We start from the raw sequence: 18,184 nt of genomic DNA, 5'->3' as shown, positions 1-18,184 counted from the left end.
TTTACCCAGTAAGAAACATTATAGTGACATTGTTAAAAAAAAAAAAACCTCGGGATTTCCTCGAGTTGAGGATTTGACATAATCACGTGTATGTATACATTTTTTTTTACACAAACGGATCTTTTCATAGATATAGATTATACTCTTTTTTAAAAACTTTATCTGATGGTTAGAAACAGTTAAATAAAAATTTAATTCATTTCTGGGATGCAATTTCAACTTACATTTGTACATGCGCGGATCTAGAGGGGGGGTCGGGGGGGGGGGGTCCCGACCCCCCCCCCCCCCCTGGAAAATGAAAATTTATTAAATTTACATAGTAAAATTATCGCGAAAATATGCCTCGGACCCCCCCTGGCAAACACAATTATCCTTCGGACCCCCCCTGGAAAAATTTTCTGGATCCGCGCATGTTGTATATAGGCATTCTAAAATATACGTAGTTGCTATTCTTTTAATTATAAGCAGATTTAACAACTCGAGTATTAGCATATAGTAACTTAAAAAAAAAAAAATATATATATATATATATATATATATATATATATATATATATATATATATATATATATATATAGATACATAGATAGATAGATAGATAGATAGATAGATAGATAGATAGATAGATAGAGAGAGAGAGAGAGAGAGAGAGAGAGAGATCCATTTAAAGATGTACATAGTATATATAAGTAGGTGTCTGTTACCGTATATCTTACGTTCATTATGTAGACACTGATATTTGATACTGAAACTATGTAACAATTTAATCTATTTCACAATGAAGGTTATGAGGATGTGTATAGGACATGTCAATGTCGCCCCAGTCTCTCTCTCTCTCTCTCTCTCTCTCTCTCTCTCTCTCTCTCTCTCTCTCTCTCTCTCTCTCTCTCTCTCCATTATATTTTTTTCCCAAGTTACGAAGTCTCAAACAAAGGAGGATAAATTATGCAGTAATCATTAATCAAAATTGCACTATGTGTCATTTAAATTGACCGCATGAACACTGATAAAAGCTTAAAAAATCTTCGTGGATTTCTTGGAATCCTTCAGCGTTACATAGAGTCTATATTAGAATTTGATGAGTAATTCCGGATACTCCTCATATATGTTTCAAAGCAAAACAAAGCTTCTGAATCGTGGTATTGTAGCTTTAGGATTACATGTACCTGCAGTATAATACATTGACCCAATATTCTAAGAAACCTGTAAGAATAAATCGTCCTTAATTTACAAATTCTACGAAATGAAAAAAAAAGAGAACATGCCGGTTTTGTCCCGATTATTCATGGAATCATCAATATAAGGTAATCAATTGATTTTTTCTGAGAAATAAAACTGGTTCTTATGTGTCAGTGTAATAAAACAGACATTTTTTTACTGCCTAGTTAGGCATACTATGAACTCTTTTCTTTAATATGATATTATAATAATTTCATGTATTACAGTCATGTTAAAATGAAGTGATACAATAAAATTTATTGAAATCCAAGACATAGCATGTGCAAAGCCCTTCCTGAATTTTGCTAGGACTCATCGATGATTTGATTATAAGTTATAATTGATTGATTCTTTTTCTGAGAAATAAAAATTGGTTCACAGTAATAAAACGGACATTAACCTATAATTATATCAAACATGGAATAGGACACGTTAATGGTATTGGATCCCGGGTAAATTTTTAATGGTGATAATGTACTGTTGGCAATGAGAATGCACAATGAATTAATGACGATAAAGGATAATATATATGTACATTCCGGACCCCCCCCCTTCGCCCCCGACCTGCTCTCTCTAGATCCGTGCATGCAATGACACAGGTACGTCTCACCAACTTATCGAAAATCTCTGTACGTTATAAAATCTAGAGATCATGAAAAATCCGTAACTATTATATTCAAAGTAAAAACAAAAAATTATAAACGAAACCAATTTACGTACTTTTTAATAAGAGCCTAGTTTGCTAGCCTGAATGAAACATTTACTATTTGAGGTTTGTAAATTCTCAGTTTTCACTAGGGTGAGTTTTATGCGAGGAATCAAACATAGATTAAACTTGTTACATATATAAAATGCTTTTTTGGGTGTAATTTACAATAATCAGATATCAAATACATGTAGTTCTTACGATATATGCACGAGGGATATAAATGCATTGTGCTAAAGTATAAACTTCGTTGAGAACACAATTAATTAATCAGAGTTTGCGTTTATCATTTTGGTTTAAAATATTTTTCTTTTAGCGTCAAGAATTCTTAAACAAATGAACCTCCAGATTCATCAGAGGCTACAACTTCAGCACATGCGCGATTAATTAGAAATGTACACCTTATACCTGTATGCATGTCTCAGAAACCTTCCTAATTATCAACACTATATTTTGAAACGTACAATTGTCATATACATATATATCCGATAATTTTATTTAGATAATACATGTAGGCATGCAGATTTAAAGTGATTTATCATTTAAGGGGCAAATTCTCCACAATGGGTGACAAACCAATATTCTAATATGAAACTTCGTACAAATTATATATCACTACCCGAATAGTTGTATCTGTCTGCTTACATTTTCGAATCAATAGAAGAAACGAAATACACATATATCTCTATGGTCTAATTATAGTAGAGGTAAGTGATGCAACACCAGTTATATATGTTCTCTTTCAATGAATAAGTAAAAAGTGGATCGTGTGCAAAGGAAATGCATCAACACTTACTTTTTTGTAACTTGAAAATGTGGGGTTTTTTTTATTTGATAAACAAGATCGCCCTTTACGGACGCCATGTACATGTACATGTATATATAATCTTCCTTGGCCCTATGGGTCAAATCCAGGCGAGCTAAAAAGTGTCAATAGATGATCCTACGAAATAAGATGCTGGAAATGCAGAACTAATTCATGTATTAAATGTACTTATAAGTGTGTTTTTGAAAATTGTTACAGGAACCGAAACATTACAGTTGAATTCAAAAAAAATTAATATCATGACAATATTTTTTCAGTGCAAGAGATATCATTACAGTGTATGAAGTTTGGGGGCGTCTAAATGTATAAAAAGAGGCCCATGGGCCACATTGCTCCCCTGAGGAACAATACGTATGATAAAATCTGCTCAATTAATGGAGTCATAATAGACACTATCTGGACAATTTAGTATAATACATCTAGTGTAAATAAAAATCCATTTTTTTTTTCATTCTGGATATTCTCATGTTTATGATCAAGTCCCTTTTCTAACAGAATGATTTCATTGTCATATCACATGTTGAGCATTGCAGTTCTCATAAAGATCCTAAACAATTGTTTATATATCACCAGTGAAATGACATCCATTTCACTTTTGATAACTTTAGCATATATTTTCATAGTCTACTTTATTTTACTTTATTCTTATCTTATATGTTCCCATACTTAGCAATTGCTTATTGACATCTAAAGCATTCCTTATTATTTATTTCTTAAGGTTGTCCAAGCTGTTGTTTACTTCTTAATCCCCTAGAATATTTAGTGATTTCACAGTAATTGTTAATCTTTATTGTCAGTGACACTGCTCATGGCACTGGGCACTCATAGGTGTTAGTTAGGGTAAACAAAACCACTTTGACTTCTTCACATCAAAGGTATGACACTGATAACTTAATTATTTGATTAGCCATAAGTGACAACTTTACCATAGGCAATTCATAGAGAAAATTAATTCTCGTACATGAGTTCTTTTAGAGAGAGTTAGCTTTGAGACTTCGGACTGAAAGGATGTAGGACGAAGCTAGGAAATCATGTAGAGTGTTAGGAGACAAATTTCTAATTCATCTGTTTAGGCCCCCTCCTCTAAATTACAGTTAGGAACAAGACTTGCTCATTAATGTTGTTACCTGCGTGTGTAGATTGGATTATTTAACATTCAATCTTTAATAAACATTTCTCATATCCTGCCATTTGGACTTTGTGCATGCTTGATTTACTTATTCCCCTTGAGCTTAATTCCCCAAATGAACGTGCACCATCGCCTAGTTATGTACCAGACATCCGGGCGTGGTCACAGAGGGGGAGCATATCACCAGTGAAATGACATCCATTTCACTTTTGATAACTTTAGCATATATTTTCATAGTCTACTTTATTTTACTTTATTCTTATCTTATATGTTCCCATACTTAGCAATTGCTTATTGACATCTAAAGCATTCCTTATTATTTATTTCTTAAGGTTGTCCAAGCTGTTGTTTACTTCTTAATCCCTTAGAATATTTAGTGATTTCACAGTAATTGTTAATCTTTATTGTCAGTGACACTGCTCATGGCACTGGGCACTCATAGGTGTTAGTTAGGGTAAACAAAACCACTTTGACTTCTTCACATCAAAGGTATGACACTGATAACTTAATTATTTGATTGACCATAAGTGACAACTTTACCATAGGCAATTCATAGAGAAAATTAATTCTCGTACATGAGTTCTTTTAGAGAGAGTTAGCTTTGAGACTTCGGACTGAAAGGATGTAGGACGAAGCTAGGAAATCATGTAGAGTGTTAGGAGACAAATTTCTAATTCATCTGTTTAGGCCCCCTCCTCTAAATTACAGTTAGGAACAAGACTTGCTCATTAATGTTGTTACCTGCGTGTGTAGATTGGATTATTTAACATTCAATCTTTAATAAACATTTCTCATATCCTGCCATTTGGACTTTGTGCATTCTTGATTTACTTATTCCCCTTGAGCTTAATTCCCCAAATGAACGTGCACCATCGCCTAGTTATGTACCAGACATCCGGGCGTGGTCACATATATATGGAATATAAACCTACATCAAACTCTGAACCCCTTGTGGGTGTCAAGAATCGTCTAGGGACCAAAAAGTAAACAATTCTAAAGATCAGCAAAATGTCAAAATGCATAAGTAAAACTATATATGGCAAGATTTCATTTTTTGTGAATAATTAAAATATTTTCCTTTGTAAAATTGGATCTCCAATGTGGCCCCACCCTACTCCTCAAGGCTTTGATTTGAAAGAATTTGAATTTACATTATCTGAGGTTGCTTTTAGTAAATTTACAGCTCTTCTAGGCAAATGGTTTTTGTAAAAAAAAAAAATTAAGTATTTCTCTTTATATTCTTATGTAAAATGAGAAATGTCGGAACCCCATCCTACCCCAGGGGATCATAATTTGATTTGAATCAAACCTTAAATCTATCCTACCTAAGGATGCTTCCACACATGTTTCAGCTTTCCTGGCTGAGTAGTTTCTGAGAAGAGGATTTTCAAAGATTTACAAAGATATAATCCATGTAAAAGTTCGACTCCCCATTGTGGCCCCCACCTACCCCGGGGGTCTTGATTTTCACAACTTTGAATCTACACTACCAGAGGATGTCTCCACACAAGTTTCAGATTTGGTTCTTGAGAGAAAGATTTATGAAAATTTCTAAAAAAAAAAAATTCAACAATTCCGAATTATCTCCCCTTGAAAAAGGGTGTGGTCCTTAATTTTTGCAACTTTGAATCTCCTTTACCTAAAGGTGCTTTGTGCCAAGTTTGCTTGAAATTGGTCCGGTAGTTCTGGAGAATATGTTGAAAATGTGAAAAGTTTACAGACAGACGGATGACAGACAAAATGTGATCAGAAAAGCTCACATGAGCTTTCAGCCTCAGGTGAGCTAAAAATTGAATCATCCAATACTTCCCATATCAAATTTTCAAATAAATCACTGACTATGATACTTTATTTTTGTCAATCTAAAACAATGGTACTGTAAGACATAATGATCTTTTTAGTATGGATTGGCACATCGTTGAACCAAACTTATAAACTTATTGACCTTGAGCTAACTTATTACAGTTTTTTGTTCTGATTTAAACCAACTTTTATTCCCAAACAAGAAAATTTTGCATGAATATTTCTCGCTGCGAACCAGCCCTTGTCGTTTTTGGTTTTAATAACAACATGGGTCTAGATATGGCTTACTCGCGAAAATCAGTCATCGCAAACCAGTTCATCTTCAGTAAATCACCAACTTTAAATATCGTCATGAAAAAAAGTTGGTATACTGTATACTTTATGCCTTTTTACATATTTTAATCATAACAGTAGCATGTTTTTAAGAGGACTGGATGCATGGTTGTGGCCATTTTCAGACTAAATAAATATCCTAGGGTTATGAAAAAAAGCTCTGTCTGAACTTATACATATATAGGTAAACATTCAAACTCTGACTGGCCAAGAGTTTCTCATTATGACAGAAAAACATAACTAGACACAATTAACTATATTATCACTGGTTGAGAGTTTCTGACAATAAGAGAAACAATTAAATTAGACACAATTAATTTATTATCACATTTTTATTACAATCATTTCACATCTGTACACAGTTATAATTAACAGTCTTTATAATGTGCGCTCTCCTCTCTTCCCATCGACACTGAAAAAATCAACCTAATGGGTCTCTGTCACAATAACAACACAGCAATTCTATATACATGTACATGAACTTCCTATGCTTCTATATTTGTGTGCATCTCTACATAGCTGTCCATGTTTTCTAGTTTCTCCATGATGCTGTCAATCTCCTTTTGTTCCGCCTCCGAGGGTGAGACTGGTGCCAAGGGCTCGTATTGCTCGTAGAAATTCTCCACGGTCAAACTCCGTCCCTCCAGCATGGTTTTGACCTCAGAGAGTCGAGCAGGGTCACATAAAAACTGGAAAAAAAGAAGAAAATTAATAGATAATAAAGGATGGAATGATTGATATTCAAGGTGGCTTAATTTGATATGTTTAATTGACCCAACGTGGTTTAAATTTTAGAGCAAAGAGCAGGGTTGCATTGTGCAACAGGGAAATCTCAACAAAAGATGTTTTTGAAGCACTTATGCCCACCTCCCTTGGATACATCCACAAAGAAAATGAATGTAAACTGCAAATAACTGGAATTTTTCTATGTCGAAGAGCCATAACTCCGTCGAAAATTGCTCTATCATACCCCATTTTGAAAGTGATCTAGATATTATCATGATAAACCTGTATACCAAATTTCATATCAAAATGTTCATCCTCTGCGAAGAAAATGAGCGGAAATTGCAAATAACTGGAATTTTTCTAATTCCAAGGGTCATAACTCTGTCGAAAATTTCTCGATCCTACCCAATATCGATCTGACCTAGATATTATCATGATAAACCTGTATACCAAATTTCATTCCAATATGTTCATCCTCTGCAAAGAAAATGAGCGGAAACTGCAAATAACTGGAATTTTTTCTAAGTCGATGGGTCATACCTCTGTCGAAAATTTCTCGATCCTACCCATATCGAAATTGACCTAGATTTTATCATGATAAACCTGTTTACCAAATTTAATTTCAATATGTTCATCCTCTGCGAAGAAAATGAGCGGAAACTGCAAATAACTGGAATTTTTCTACGTCCAAGGGCCATCACTCTGTCAAAAATTTCTCGATCATACCCAATATCGAACTTGACCTAGACATTATCATGATAAACCTGTATACCCCATTTTATTACAATATGTTCATCCTCTGTGAAGAAAATGAATGGAAACTGTTGGTGGACCGACCGACAGACCAACAGACAGCAGGAAAGCAATATGTCCTCCCTTCTTTGAAAATGGAAAATTTAGACAAAAATACTATGAAATCATTGATATTTATGGAAGCTCAGATAATTAATTCCTATTTAATTTCTGTATAATGTAAAAAAAAAAAACCCTCTGAAAGTAGGAATGGGTTTAGGCCAAACAAACAAAAAATGTTCAAAATCAAATGAAGCAGGCAGGTATTTTTTTTTAATGAAAGAATTGCAAAGGGAAATAATATTTTACCTAAAATTGAGAATTGAGTTGTTTTTCTTTTCAATATCACAATAAAATGAAGCATTTTGATGCATTCGACCTAAAGTGGCGGTGCCTGAGAAACAAAACATTTACTGTCAAAACTGCCTAAGCGGTCACCCCTATTAAACAGTCACCTTTCATATGGGGTCATTTTATTTCCTCCCAATGAAAAATCCTATATGATTGCCCAATAAAGAGAGGTTGCCTACTTAAAGTGGTCAGCACTCTTCGAATTTTTATCCGAAACTTTACAGTCGAGATGCATTAGGCGGCCATTTTGGTCGGTCACATGATTTACACCAGGGGATTTTAAACATGGCTCCCGAATGTCAGGTAATTAATGTAAACAATAACTATAGGCCTGAGGCGAGAGAAATCAAATACATCAATGTATTCATAAAATTGGCAGTTCAGATACAAATGGGTGTCAAGCAAATTGCTTAAGCATTGTGGTAAGGTTTGTTTGATATACAAGCTCATGAAATAAATGTGAAAAATGTCTGCAATGAGGCACGAGAAAATCGTTCGATTGAAAAATTTGATTTTGAGTTCAGATACGGTCGGTTAAAAAATAAATTGTTGAATTGTATTAACAGTGTTTGTTTCCTAAATAATCGTTACTCACGAATATAGTTAGTGATATTATTCTGAAAATGTCAGAGACCAGCTTTACCACTTCATGACTTTTTTAAAAATTAAAAAAAAAAATTAACAATTGAATGCACAATGCATTGTTATGTATTTGTAATTTTTTGTAAATATAATAAATACTATAAAAAAAAATTCAAATCAATTACTTTATCTATCATTTTGATACATTATGCTAAATTGCAAGTGTATAATAAATATCGAATAATTGTTTAAATATGGTATTTGATCATGGCAAATATAAGGCTCTATTCAAAGGTCACCTCCGTTAAGAGGTCACTTTCGGTGCCTCCCACAGGTGACTGCTTAGTACAAGTTTGACTGTATTTTGTTTTTTTGGCCTTAGCGAACAAAAACCCAGGACTAACCTTGATCACTTCTTGACCTTCTTCATTTGTTTCCTTGGTAACATCCTCAGCCTCACACTCGATAGCAATCTCCTCAAGGTCAAGGTTGGGGCGTTCGGGGTCAGGGGTCACGTACAAAATTCCCTGCTGCTTGAATAAGTGCAGACTTGAAGGGGAGTTGCTGACTTTCACTCTGTATTAAAATCATAGCATGAAATTAAAGCCGAATTATAATCAAAGGGATTATACTGATCTCACAGTGGTAAATATGGACATGAGACAATTATTAAAATATACAAGACTATTAGTGTATTTTGATATCTAACTTTAGAAGTTAAGATTTATTCATATATATTTACATTTTTCAGTGTCTTTGCCTGTGATAACACTACTGATCAATTTTGTACTATATAACCCATAATTTCAAATGACGCCATTTGCTTTTTTATATTTAAAAATTCAATCGTACGATGCCTTAAAATTATATGAATATAAGTAATAAGGAATCATTCTTTGAATATTATGAGGTGATAATTTTCGATCGGGATGTGATCAAATCTATCATAAAGCCCTTCGTATATGTCATCTTTGCTAGCCAAGGGTTTTCGGTCCACTTCTCTCCCCATATACCCTTGGCAGATCTCATTACAAAAACTCTGTGATGTGGTGGTGAGCAACTTGAGTTGCGCCTTGCATATGTACTTTACATTTTAATCGAATGAAAAAACGGGTTACATACACGCTACAGCATAAACACAACTTAAAAACATGTTGACTAGAGAGTTTCGGAACATAATTAATAATGCTATTAAATACAGGGATCAACATTAACGGTTGCCCAATTGCCTGGGGCAAGTAAAAATGTCATTTTTGGAAAGTGAAATTATAAACTTACTTGTCTGATCTGGCAAGAGAAAATTTTGATAGAAATATTTAGTGAAAATAATTTAAAAACGTAAAAATAAACTTTCACTGTGCATCTTTGCATATGGAAACTCGGAAAGGCCTCTGTTTTGATTTGAGATATGTCGTCCAGTATTTCCGCATAATCAATTATCAAATTTAATTCTACGTGCCCTGCTAGATCAAATAAATTATACCCTCATCTCATGAATATGTTACATTCTTTTGATAAAACTGTACTTTACCTTATTTGCTTACTCACAGAATTTATAAGATCTTATTTTATAATGTCTTTTTTGTTAATATATTATATGGGGAGAAGTATCCATCAAATAATAAACAAGACATGTTACTAAATGTTAGCAAGGTTTAAGATGCCAAAAATTGTGGTTCAGCAACTGAGCTTACGAAATGGAACTTATTTGGTTATCATATTTGTGAGTTACTCAAATAAAATTAAGGAATGTGGTGTTGTCTTCTTACTACAGCGTAATTTCGAGCTACCAATTTTTATATTCGGGAAAGTCAGAATTTCAGTTCACTTGCCCGAAAGGCAAGTGGACTGAAAAGTTAATGTCTATCCCTGAAAAAGGAATGAAGATATAACCTAAAGAAAGCAAGGAATGTTTTATTTGTAGTATTTGTAGGGACCTGTACTGGGAGTGAAAAAGTCGCCAATATATGAAAGCATTCATGCTTTAAAACCAGGTATCATCTTCGTGAATATTGCGGACAAAAGAAATTTAATAAAATACAGCTCATAGAACATCTAAAAGCAATAGCCATAAGCAGGAACTCACACACTAACGGGATAAGCAACTTCCGGGCTACTTTCGCTATGTTTACTTCCCATACTATCACGCTAGCCTTGACAAGTTTGTAAATCTCCGTTCAATGCAGTTAATTATATCGTTTTTAGAGCAATCTGGTTAGACTATCGTTTGGGAGGCAATGTACTCAAGCACTTGTGTCTCAACTTGTTAAAAGCACCGAATATATTACAAAAGATCACACGTGTGTTTCTTTAAACGTTTATTGACAAGCGCCTGTTGTAAATGCTGCGATTGGATCAGCTACTCACGGCTGCAGCCAATCATAAAGCGGAGCTTGTCATCAAGATTTTGTAATGAGATCTGCCAAGGATTAATGGGGAGCAGAGTGGACCGAAAACCCTTCGCTGGCGAAGATTGTCTACCGTACAGTAAAATTCATCAACTAGACTAAGTAATCTGCTTTGACTTAAATTAATACAGAATTGCACAAAAATTTCTACATAGCTGCTTTAACAACTCATACAAACTTTAATATAGATAATGTTTCCATTTCTACCTGAACAACACACAAACTTACGGATGTTTCCTCATTGCAGCTTTCACCTCTGTCCTAGCACTGACTTGGTTCGTTGCGTCTACCATAACCAAGAAAATGGAGTTGGCTGGTCCACAAACTTCTATCATGATATCTTTGTATTCTTTATTTTTCTTTCAAATAAAATAAAGTTCAAAAGAAGCTAACATGTTCTATTCAAATCATTATCTTTACTTTGATAATGTTGAGAAGGGGAGTTCGTATCCGGTCTAATCAAAATTAGATCTTTGATCCACTGCAAATAGATCGGCCGTTATACAAACATGACAAAGTAGTTGTTTAGCGATCCATTAAAAGCATGGATCAAAGATCTAATTTTAATTAGATTGGTTCATCTCCTATCAATCATATACATGTACTGAACATGTATATAATTATATAATATATGTTTTACGTCATGAAGGGTGTAAAATTGTAAAATGCCTATTTATTTTGTAGGTCATAAAAATTAAACCTTTAATTAAGGTCAGACGACACGTTCCTCAATTTTAGATAATTTTTTCCAGGAATTTGTTAATGGTTTACTACTACTTTGACAAGCTTTCTTGTGAAAAAATTAGGGTAACCTACCAGGCATTTCTGCAAAATACTAGAGTATGCAATTTCCTATATAATCTTCTTGAAAATACACTTGAATTGCTGATATAAAAATAAATACATCTACAGCAAAGCGAAATTCACTAAATTAGAACTATATCTCCCCCGAGGCGGGGCTTTGAACTCACGACCTCTAGAATCCATACGCTACTTACAGTGAGTGGCCACGGTTCTAACCACTCGACCATGTACACATATAACCAAATTGAAGTAAATTTTGATCATTTTTAAAGTAATTATGATATTAATATTTTTTATTGGAACTCATTATTACGAGGAGATACAAAAAAGATTCTCGAGGAACGTGTCGTCTGACCTTAATGTAATGGTATAAATTATTTACTGGTAATAATATATATGTACATGATCTTTGAATTTGTATATCAATTTGAATGTAACAAAATCCAGCAATTCTCAATCAAAGTTCTTCCTACCATTCTTTCAAGCAGTTTTTTTATGGTTTCAACACCCAGACTGCTCTTCTTTGCACTCTCTATAACCTGGGCCAGCTTGGGGTTAAGTTTGGGATCAGTAGACCCACCCACTGAAATAGAAATAACACCAAATGTAACTATTTAAACAATAAAATGCCTTCTTGATTATTAATTCATTCAAAGATGGTGACATTGCAGAAAAAAATACATAACCCACATGAATCAAATTTTTCTTAGGTTGCTGAAGGTTGATGAAGGTTTCTAAAAATCAAAAAACGGGGCGTGTAGATTTCAATCTTGTCAGTTTCTACATAGCTTATATGAATCATACATGTACTTGGTGGATGTAAATATAATACAGTTAACCAACTTTAGCTCACATGGTAAACAAATTAAAATGTTAAGTTTTCCAACACACTTTTCATAAAAACAAATACTTCCAGCCAAAGAAGTAGTAAAATATTTTTATATTTATTTTGATTTTTTTCAAGGCCCAGGTCTCGATCTTGAAAACTAGTTTATCTATTAATAAAAATCGATGAATAAACTCATTAAAATCAAAAGGTGCATATCATATATATACAGTGTGTGAATTATTTTTTTTGGGGGGGGGGGGGGGGCTGTAAATGGGTTGATGGATTTTTTTTTAAGAGTGTCGGACACCTATCTCAGCAGAGATTTTTTTAAGAATATAAATTAAAAGTTTTTAAAATTACTAGTATGTGAAGTTTCAATATACGATACAATCCAGGAAGCTCTGTCTACTTACTTTTTACAGCTGACTGTGCTAGCTTGACATACTGTCCCATCAGTGCTGACTTTTTACTGTCCTGCGCCTCTTTTCGATGTTTGATGTTAGAGAATTTACTGTGCCCTGCCATATGTCTGTTAGTTTGCCAGTAAACAACAGGCAACATTTGGAACAGAGTCCTCTCAGCTACAATATCTGTCTTTGTGCTCCATCTAGCTGGCATTGATGACTTTTTGCTCACATAATTTTGAAAGAGGCGTGTGTGACACAGGCTGATTCTGGGGCAACTCACAGTCTGTGTTTTGTGTAAAACACGAGGTAAGGTTCTCAATGTTAATTCCATTTTCAAAATATCACAGTCACTATCTGCAAAATCAATAGACATGTTGAAAAAATTCTATAAGAAAAAAGAAATGAGGTTAATAAATTTAATTTATCAAGCTTTTGGTAAAGTTAGAATTCAGAAATAAAAATTTGATATTTAATTTAGAGATAATGGAAAATCTTGAACAACACAGACATATGTCAATAAAAACAATTTTACAATTAATAGCCCAAATGGGATAATAGGATATAAATTTAAAGTGCAAAAATTAATTTTTTTTGGATTAGGTAATTTTTTACATGCAACACCTTTGGGTAGCAAGTTTTCCAGAAAGCATATAGTTTGCAAAATTGACCCTCAAGAAGTTTTGGATATACTGAGGGAACAATCTGTGTAATAGAACGGTTACAGAAAAAGTTGTTAATCATAAGTTGTTCCATTTCATGTACATGTATTCATATGCGGATTTACCATATTTTTAGCTAATTTCAAATTTTTAGCACTTAAAATTCATATCCCATTGAAGATAATATCTCCCAAACGACAATAATATTCCATTTAGGCGACTGGTCCCAACCTGTTTACATAATTCTTCAGATATTGTACTGTTGTACCTCAACTTGATCTTGAGAGTGATGAGACAGGGTATATTCAACAAGATAGAAGCGTCTTTTTCTTTTGTCAGGGAGATGAGTTTGGAAATAAATCTTTAAAAATAGTACCTTCTAGTCAGCAAACAATTTTTTTTCCTCCAAAGTAACTTTGTACCGAATATGTTATTTAGAGGAAATTCGAACTAAACACGTTTCGTAATGTTTACGAAGAAAACAATGGTTAGAACTTTATCATTAAAAGTCTAGATTAAGCATCATCAACTGGTTTGTAAAATGCATACCTGTCAATATTCACTCCTTAGTTATCTACATTTGGGCTCTGTCTAAACGACCATAACGGCTAACTGGCCTTGGTCGGGCAAACAAATTTACTCTTTTTAAAAGAAGGTAATTTTAGTACATTATTCATAAAATTTAAACCGTAAGCGATACGGTATAATTCCGGATTAGAGAATTAAAAAAATTGTGACATAAAAGATTTCAAATATAACTGAATAGTTTTTGTATGCCTCTCTTTATATTTTTTCTAAACAGAAAACAAACATTCAGAGAGAGAGAGAGAGAGAGAGAGAGAGAGAGAGAGAGAGAGAGAGAGAGAGAGAGAGAGAGAGAGAGAGAGAGAGAGAGAGAGAGAGAGAACTTTGACTAATCACATAAACAAATTTTGCACCTCAATTAAACTGTTATACAAGAAGGTGAAATACCCGAAGAGTTTTATTGATTTAGCTCCTTACATTTCCATGACAGAATTTCTTTTTGATAATTGTTATGGTTTTATCGTTAGTTAATAAATAAGACATAACCTGCTATTGAAACTGCTTTTTTATAGTTTTAGGATTTTCAGAGTCTCGTGATATCTAACGTTACAAAACTGCATGTTTCTTTAAATCTGCTGAGGAGGAAAGTTCACTGACATAAAATAATAAGTGAATTGATCGGGGGGGGGGGGGGGGGGTGATGTGTCCAAACCTCAATGGAGAAATCAAACATGGTATTAAAAAATAGACATAAGCCTCGTCACCCCCCCCCCCACCGCTTATTCCTTTACCCCCTTTCAACTCCCAATGAAAATACAATGTACTAGTATATCACTTTCTCTTGAAGTGAAATTTGTAGAATACTGTGTCACATGATCAATGTATGAGACGCTGTAAACAATTGTTGGATCCTAATAGATCCAATATCAGTTAGACATAATTCGTCATGTTATCTATAAGACAATCACCTCCGTGTAGCCCCCCCCCCCCCCAATCCCCCCCACACATTCCCTCCATGCGGACGAAATCACAGGGACCGAGCCCGTTTTAACATTAATTTCAATGTAACCATATGATAAATGAAGAAAATTTATGGTTACATTGAAATTAATGTTAAAACAGACTTGGCCCCTGTGGATAAAATGCCTAATTTTGATGAATCATTTGCCGCCACCATGTTAATGTACAAACAAAAACAATTAATTAATCTGGTTGCTATACATGATTTGTTGTAATCTTAAATTTACATGTATTGTACTGTGTGCATTCTACTATTACAATAGTATATCATATATCATAAGTAAATATCAAATTAGTTATGTATGTGTGAACATTTCCTTTAGTCGTACAATAACTCAAAATGTGTGATGAAGTTTTTATTTGAGCTCATGACGCATGACTAGGCTAAGTGTATTCAAATGAAATTGAACATCGCAGATTTTCAATGCAATCATAATAATATACACTGAATGTAAATATTTATTAATACATAGTATAAAATACACGTGTTCTGCACCCCTGATATGAACAAAGTTTACTTTACTTACAACAAATCACCAAATTCATGGAAATAGTCTTGCTTAATCTATATCACCCAGTTTGGTGTCTATCTGAGAAATTTTATTTTCTTTACATTGCCTTTCAATTGTTCTGATACAAACAGATTGTCATTATTGTCCACACATAAACCACACGGATACTCCAGATCACAGTTATCAATGTAACGGAGAAACTGTCCATCCTGATTCAGAATGTGAATACAATGGTTGTCACGGTCTGCTGTCAGGATACGACTCTGACTGTCTGTTGTGATACCAACTGGTTTAAATGGTTTCTTTTTGGTAACTGAGGGATGACCGATGTATCTCCATCTGAGTTTCCCGTTCTGATTAACCACCACTACTGCACAGGCCCCATGGTCAGCTACACAGATGTCATGGTTTCTGTTCTCAGTTATGTATTTTACCGTCATATTCCTTGAGTACAGAGGTTTACCTTCATCATCAAACTGAATTGCTTGTTTCTCTGTAGATCCTGAGTAACGGACAACTTTGGATTGATAGTCATTACGACTGATCATGATAACCAGGAGATCACCATTAGAGGCGACACACAGATAACCAGGACTCCATCCCCGTAATCTGATCAACTCTTCTATCTGTCCATTATTTACTTTATTCACTGTACTTGATGTCCCGTCACTGAAAAGTAAATTCCCATCACTGTCTACAGCTATATCATTGGGCCATTGTTTTGATTTGTTGCTAACTGTATGAAGCAATTCACCTTTAATGTTAAAGCATTTGATATCCTTTGTCAATCCACATGTCCAAACACAATCTTCATTAAGATAGGTAACACTGAAAACATTTTGATACCCTGTCTGTATTGTGGCAACAAGTTCCGGTTCATCCAGTAGTTCTCTCACTGAAGTGTTGGGTTGGTTTAATGACAAGACATTCTGTTCTGTAGCAGTAGACAAAGGAGTTATCTGCCCAAACATATTATACAACTTTTCATGGTCTAATGGTTTTGGAATGAATGTTGGCAGTGTAACCTTCACTTTGGGTGGCAGCTTGCTGAACTCTCTGATCTTAGAGCTGTATTCAATGGTAGGAGATACTTCAGTGGATTTCTTGATTTCTTCTATGGCTACTAATGTTTGTTTTATGAGAGCCTGTGTCTGTTTGATTTCATCTAAGTGTTTCTTTAAAAGGTCTCTGTGTTTTACTTTGATCTCACTGATTTCAGCTTTCATTTTATTGATGACGATGTCGATTTCTCTGTGCCATTGCTCTCCTTGTTTGGACATTGCTGTCGTAAGTTTCTCATATCCTCCATCCAGGTTGGCAAGCTGATTTTCCAAGTCGAGTGCAATTTCTTCATATGTAGGAGAAATAAGATTTTCTAACTTATTTGCTTCATCTGCAATAGCATTTTTCGTTCTCATGTAAACTTCGGAAACTTCTATAAATATATGTCCTCTGTGTTTTTCTGATGCAGTACAAGAGGAACAAACAAATATGTCCTTGCAATTCTTGCACTGCCAGTCACAGTTTTTGTGTGGATGTGTCGCACATTTTGGGTAAATCAGTGTTGATCTTCGTTCCTGGAAAGGGACTATTTTATGTTTGTCATATCCATCTGAGATGTGATCAGCTATACAAAGCTTGCAGAGGTTGACATGACAAAAGTCACAGTAGCTGTGTACTATGGCGGTCTCACAAAGGTCACATCGGTGCACGTCCTGGGCACTAGAACGAGGATCCATCGCTTTTCTAAAAAATTAATGAAAAATTAAGCGAAAAATTAAAATGTACTGTTTGTAGAAAATGTAGTATTATTTGTTAATATATTAAGAGCCAACATGAAAACCATATGTTGCAGTCCTGCTTTTATCAAGGGTTTACAATAACCAGATAGAATATTTATAAAACTTGTATTAATTGATAAGTATTTATTCATAAAATATATTTGTTGAAGGTCAACTCATGCAGAAAATTAAAACGAAAGTACTTATCTGAAAGATATTAATTTAAAACAACTAACATTACATGTAGGTATCTCAATTTTTGTCTAATAAATAGGCAATTATTAGCGGCACAAACCTTGTTTATAGTCAATCAATTTACATATTCGTCGAATTGGACATCAAACATGCAGACGTCTACAGGTGTCACAACAGTATTAATTTCCGCTATATATTCTTACCAAAATTACTCACCTTTAGTCTCACCTCAGTCACTCAAATCAAACTTGTCAGATGTTTCCCGTTCACATCATGTAGTACTATTCTTACTAAACATTTAGGTACCATAAAATACATACCAGTCCAGCAAGGCATCAAAGTTTGTTTACATCAAAGTCACATAGGTGCTTTATTGCCATGTTATGGGCCTGTTCACTCACTCCTGAAATAAAATTTAGAAAAAATATTTACAGGGCACATTTTTCTTTCACTCCAGTTTTGAATGAAAATACATGTGTTGTTTTATATCTCAGAAAAAATCTGGGCACCTACCTCTCTAGTAAACCCCTGCAATCAAGGGAAAAACTCTGGAATTATTTGGGGTCCGCCATGTTTTG

General features: G+C 34.1%; 2 protein-coding genes across 4 annotated transcripts; both read right to left on the bottom strand.

The window, feature by feature from the left end:
* Window positions 1-6,318: 6,318 nt before the first annotated feature.
* On the bottom strand, window positions 6,319-14,242 carry LOC128163449 (probable transcriptional regulatory protein HY04AAS1_0501). 3 transcript variants are annotated; one of them, XM_052827055.1, is made up of 7 exons: window positions 14,123-14,226; window positions 13,805-13,934; window positions 12,921-13,268; window positions 12,152-12,261; window positions 11,103-11,233; window positions 8,871-9,042; window positions 6,319-6,704 (listed from the first exon to the last, which is right to left on the bottom strand). In XM_052827055.1, the coding sequence occupies exons 3-7, from the start codon at window positions 13,243-13,245 to the stop codon at window positions 6,501-6,503; spliced, it is 942 nt and encodes a 313-aa protein (XP_052683015.1). In that variant the 5' UTR covers window positions 13,246-13,268; window positions 13,805-13,934; window positions 14,123-14,226; the 3' UTR covers window positions 6,319-6,500. The 3 variants fall into 3 exon arrangements, with proteins under 3 accessions (XP_052683015.1, XP_052683014.1, XP_052683013.1); XM_052827054.1 differs by having other exon boundaries at window positions 13,842-13,934; XM_052827053.1 differs by lacking the exon at window positions 13,805-13,934 and having other exon boundaries at window positions 14,123-14,242.
* Window positions 14,243-15,563: 1,321 nt separating this feature from the next.
* Window positions 15,564-17,773, bottom strand: LOC128163448 (uncharacterized). The gene is made up of 2 exons (XM_052827052.1): window positions 17,707-17,773; window positions 15,564-17,376 (listed from the first exon to the last, which is right to left on the bottom strand). Exon 2 carries the CDS (start codon window positions 17,367-17,369, stop codon window positions 15,705-15,707), a length of 1,665 nt encoding a protein of 554 aa, XP_052683012.1. The 5' UTR covers window positions 17,370-17,376; window positions 17,707-17,773; the 3' UTR covers window positions 15,564-15,704.
* Between the last annotated feature and the right edge of the window lie 411 nt (window positions 17,774-18,184).

This window comes from Crassostrea angulata, chromosome 9 (assembly GCF_025612915.1).
Source record: "Crassostrea angulata isolate pt1a10 chromosome 9, ASM2561291v2, whole genome shotgun sequence".
In the NCBI taxonomy this organism is placed as follows: Eukaryota; Metazoa; Mollusca; class Bivalvia; order Ostreida; family Ostreidae; genus Magallana; species Magallana angulata.
This window is presented reverse-complemented; position numbering and strand designations above follow the sequence as displayed.